This window comes from Armigeres subalbatus, unplaced genomic scaffold (assembly GCF_024139115.2).
Source record: "Armigeres subalbatus isolate Guangzhou_Male unplaced genomic scaffold, GZ_Asu_2 Contig279, whole genome shotgun sequence".
NCBI lineage: Eukaryota > Metazoa > Arthropoda > Insecta > Diptera > Culicidae > Armigeres > Armigeres subalbatus.
Genome location: NW_026943018.1, coordinates 94,817 through 99,778, shown reverse-complemented (window position 1 = coordinate 99,778; position 4,962 = coordinate 94,817). Strand labels below are relative to the sequence as shown.

Genomic DNA, 4,962 nt, shown 5'->3' with positions numbered 1-4,962 from the left:
TCGCACAAAGGTGCTGAATTCTTTTTAAAAAGAAAACAAAGGTCCATGAACTTTTGATACAACTCCCAGTACCCCGTAGACAAATGTAGACTTTTCTGAAACCCTCCCTCCCCTAAAGAGTCTACGTGGTTTATGGACAGCCCCTTTCACTTTTCTATCTTATTTTTTCCACTTTTCTTAATCTGTTACTTTTTTAATATGACCCGATTGATCAGATGGCTTGATGAACGTAGCACATTTCATCGCCCGGTTATAACTATGCATCCCAATTTGGTAGTGCCAGTAGTGGATAGCATAGGAAAACTGGTAGGAGCCTAACGAGACTAGATAATTGTTAAAGACGATTTGTTAAAATTGGAACAGCACGTTCACTATCAAATTCTTCAAATTTAATTGAGCTCAAAGTTTTAAAACGAAGAAATATTTTATCAATCCAGTACTTTTGAGGAGACCAACAAGGGTTAAGTTGAAACCAACGTAGGGTGACCATATGAAATTTTTCCAAAGGAGGACAGTGTCGTATTCTTGCTTTTTAATCCTCCAGTCGATATCCAAAAACCCAAAAATAGGAGCATTAACTTTCCTCGACTTTCGCTTGCAAAAATAGTTCACGGAATGCCTTGATCTTCTTTTCATTTCCGGTTCAAATTTTGCGTTTCTCTCACCTTGCGTTCCTAGTTTTGTTTTCCACACCCCTGCAGTAATCTCAATTCATCTAGCTTTACATATCAAAATATCTCGTAGACGACATTGTCCCGTTTACATATTCTCCACAAAACACTTTAAAACACCTCAGTTACTCTATTGTAAAAAATACATGAGATACGTCGCCTACAATCATCTATTTCATTCTGCAGTTTTATTCTACGCTTTGAAACAATGACATAATCCATCGCGTATATTTAATCCATTTATTGATCAACCTAAAAATACTAATTTTATTTGTGTTGCTATATTTTTTTTTTCACATCTTCACGCCTCGCTGTTTCGAGTTACTATAAAATGTCTATTCACATCTTTACTCCAGGTTTTGACATTTCTTCTCTGCGTTGTTCGCATTTCGCAACAAAATAAGACTGAGATTCCTAGAACAGGCATCAAGTTAGAATTTAGAATTCTTCTGTTTTCATATTTTGTGTTTGTCTTGTGTTTTCATATTTTGCGTAAACACATAGAAAGTAGTAAATATTACAATAATGCCTGATTTTCACTACATCTTTTCTCACCCGTACTCTTTGGTTCAATTGTGTAAATTAACTCTCTGTTGTTTCAGATAATGCACCATGAAAATAGTCCTAAGGGAACTCTCAAGGATGGAATTGGAGATTTGGAGAAGTATTTATGCACGTTTCTTTATAACATATCCGCGCGACTTTTGTGCTTGAGCCCAAGGGATACGAAAGGATACAGAGGTACGTCTGGAATGTTTTTTTTCCTGCTTCAGAATTGATGATTAGTGTTATGAATTGCATGATGTTATTGGTGGTATTGAAGAAGTTATTCGCGCTTGAGGAAACAAAAAATCAGTCAGTTCTGTTCCAGCTAGTGAAACACACGGTACACAAACTTGTCGTCGAACCTTGATGGTCGTTTCACAAAGTTGCGATTGCGAAGCGCTCGTTGTTCATTCTTCCGGTCTGTTAAAGCAGAGCTGACATTCTCCGAAGTCGCATCAACGTTTTCAAAATTTGAAATTCCGTCGCCATCCGCCGAGTTATCAAGATCATCGTTTGTTTCCCGAATTGCTTCGAGATCCGGAGCTATTTTCACTTCCCGTACATTTCGGGCATATTGTACTCCTGTATTACTCATAATAACCACTTTCGCTCCCTCTTTAGCTACTACTCTGAAACGCTCCGATGAAAATGTAGGGTCCGTTTTTGATCGCTTCTGATGAGCAAGCAACACCACATCACCGATTTTGATGTCGGACTCCTTGGCGCCTCTTACTGAATCTGCGTACAGCTTACTCAAATGCTTCGAATCTGCATCCCTATCCGCAACTTCTGCTCGATCCAATTTCTCGTTGAAGGGGCTACTCCACAGGCTGGGGAATGTGCCGCGATGCTTCCAGCCCACCATCAGCTCAAATGGTGTCACCGCAAGTCTTGAGTGAGGAACCAACGTATTGTGACGATGGACGTATTCCTGCAGTGCATTGCGCCAATTTCGACCATCAAGTTTAGAGGCAGATAACGCTTTTAAGATTCCCTGATTCTGCCTCTCGACAGCTCCGTTGGATTGAGGACTTAATGGTATGGACTTTCTAATATCAATCCCTTTATCCTTCCAGAACTCGACAAACGCTGCACTTTGAAAGGGTGGTCCATTATCCGTTTGCATTGTTACGGGGCGTCCCTAAGTCTGAAGAAAACACTGCACAAAGCAAATTCGTGCTCTCGCATCCATTGACTTCATTTCAACAACGTGAAGATATCTTGAATACGTATCAATCAAAACTAGGAATTCCTCTGCACCGAAGTGAGGAACTGACAAAAAATCCAATTGCAGGATCTCCTATTGCCCATCTGGTATTTACCTAGATGTGATTGGTACAGGAGGATTGCGTTTGGACAGCAGTGTGCATATTTCACAGATTTTAACGCATCTACATTTCAACCAACATCTTAGGCCACCAGAAGAATTGGCGCATTATACGTTTCATGGCTACTATCCTATTCATGAGATACGTCGCCTACAATCATCTATTTTCATTCTAGTGGTTTCATTCTACCTTTGAAACACATTGACATAATCCATTTATTGATCAACCTAAAATACTAATTTTATTTTACAGTGTTACCATATTTTTTTTTTGTTACATCTTCACGCCTCGCTGTTACTATAAAATGTCTATTCACATCTTTTCTCTAGGTTTCGACTAGCAACCCTATAACCAGAGACCGGCGAGTGAAAAGAATGCTCGAAATGGCAACGTCATGAAATGCATGTATCGATAAAAATAAGACTGGCAGCATTTGAACTTTTGCTTGCTTTATGGATGCAAAAGTAAACAAGTCGAATTGGAACCGCTTTTGACGGTTCGATTGGAAACAAAATGGCGTCTTCGCCGATCTCTTATTGTAGTATTTCTGAACGACATCTCTCGTTGTTCGCATTTCGCAACAAAATAAGACTGAATTCTTAGAACAGGCTAAATAGACAACTTTGCTATTTCTTATATTTCGTGTTTGTCTTGTGTTTTCATATTTTGCGTAACCACATGAAAGTAAGTACAAATATTTCAATATGTCCACTGATTCACTACAGACAGTTTCTCCAAATTGTGCTGAAAAGGAGGACATTTAGATGGAAAAGGAGGACATGAGAAAGAACTTACCAAACATAATACTTCCTGTATTTGATATTAAAATGACTGAATTTTCGGTATGTCGAGTCAAATACGAAATACAAATTCATTCAATTACAAGCTTTAACTTATTTTAATAATGATAGACAAATGTTTGATATATGGCATTGCCCAGATTTTAGCTAGAAAAACTGACATATGATTAATTATGAATGACTTAACCATCCGCATGTAATTCGAAATGATGATCAACAGACAGGTGATGGTATATTATGGTGTCTTAACCCATTATTTTTTGAATATCAATAAGTTCATGGCATACGAATGAAGCTAGATGGCGTACACCGTTAACCGTATGACCACGAGGCTTTCAAGAGTTGTTTGTAAACATTCAAAATGTTTTCAGGGTGGTTACAACTACAGAGGCATTCATGGCGACTTTAAAGCTTGGTGGGGTGTTATATTCAGATAATTTTAACAGTCGACTTTACATCTTGATGTTCTACATCTCGATATCTCTCCCTACATCTCGATAAACTCCCTATCTCGATATCTCTTTATCTCGATGTGTTCTGTTCATATTGTGTTCATGAATCTCTCTCCTTGTATCGATGTAGGAATTCAAATTTCTAGGCTACTAGATCATCTTTGGATAATATCAAACACATCAAAAACAAGAGATGACATTTGAAACGAACTTTTAAGGTATCTATTTGGATCGCATTTCAATTTTTCTGCCATCCCTCGATCTTTTCTTATCTCTATGGTCCCTTCAATATCGATAACTGGAGAGGCGCCTGTGAAATGATGAATCCAGAAAAGGTGCAATTCATTTTCATTAAATGTAGATTTCGAACTTTATGTTCGATTAGAGCATATTGTTGAGAATCGAATTTACTTTTGCACCTATCTGTGCACTGGGGTTGGTTGTAGTTCAAGTCTCATATTTCCACTAACACAAACAAAAACAAATATTCAATATTCTGTAAGTAAACACAATGAGTTTCCAAATACAGTCCACTTTGAAAGCAGAATAGACATTTAACTTTGATTGACTTTTAAAATACATTCTTGTCATTTCATTCCTAGGTCATTACTCACAATTTTGGGAAAATATCCTACAAATGTTTTAATACATTATATTGACATATTCCAATTCACTCATCTAATATATATTTGTTATTTACATTGATTTAAATCGAAAACTAGATGGAAATGTTCCAAGTTGAAAAGCAATAAAACGCAAATGTTCCTAAAACCGTACGTTTCATTTATGTTGTAATATTTTCTTCAGTGGTAATAAGAAAAAACTCGTCTAGCATTGTTTATTGTTTCCTCAAAATATACAAAAAGGAGGACATTTCAGGGCAAAGGAGGACATCCAATTTCATCAAAAGGAGGACATGTCCTCCTTTAGGATACCATATGGTCACCCTTAACCAACGTAACCCAATTTCATTATGTACTGATTGATTTAGAACAATTGTGAGTAGAAAGCACAACAATTTGATTGTAGACCATTTTAAACCGTGCGATTTGCTTCTTAATGTTTCAAACTTTGCTTGAATCTGATTCTTCCAGTACACTGTCAATTTGGGTTACGAAAACAGTTACGAACAGTGTTTCATTCATTCCGATTTTACCTACAAAAT

General features: G+C 37.1%; 1 protein-coding gene across 1 annotated transcript; it reads right to left on the bottom strand.

Annotated features, from left to right (window-relative positions):
* Positions 1–1,542: 1,542 nt before the first annotated feature.
* LOC134203877 (uncharacterized) lies at positions 1,543–2,343 on the bottom strand. Its single transcript, XM_062678712.1, has one exon. It carries the CDS (start codon positions 2,341–2,343, stop codon positions 1,543–1,545), a length of 801 nt encoding a protein of 266 aa, XP_062534696.1.
* Between the last annotated feature and the right edge of the window lie 2,619 nt (positions 2,344–4,962).

Bases quoted from the DNA above. Each gene is read 5' to 3' on its own strand.
- LOC134203877 (XM_062678712.1), bottom strand. From the start codon at position 2,343: ATGCAAACGGATAATGGACCACCCTTTCAAAGTGCAGCGTTTGTCGAG.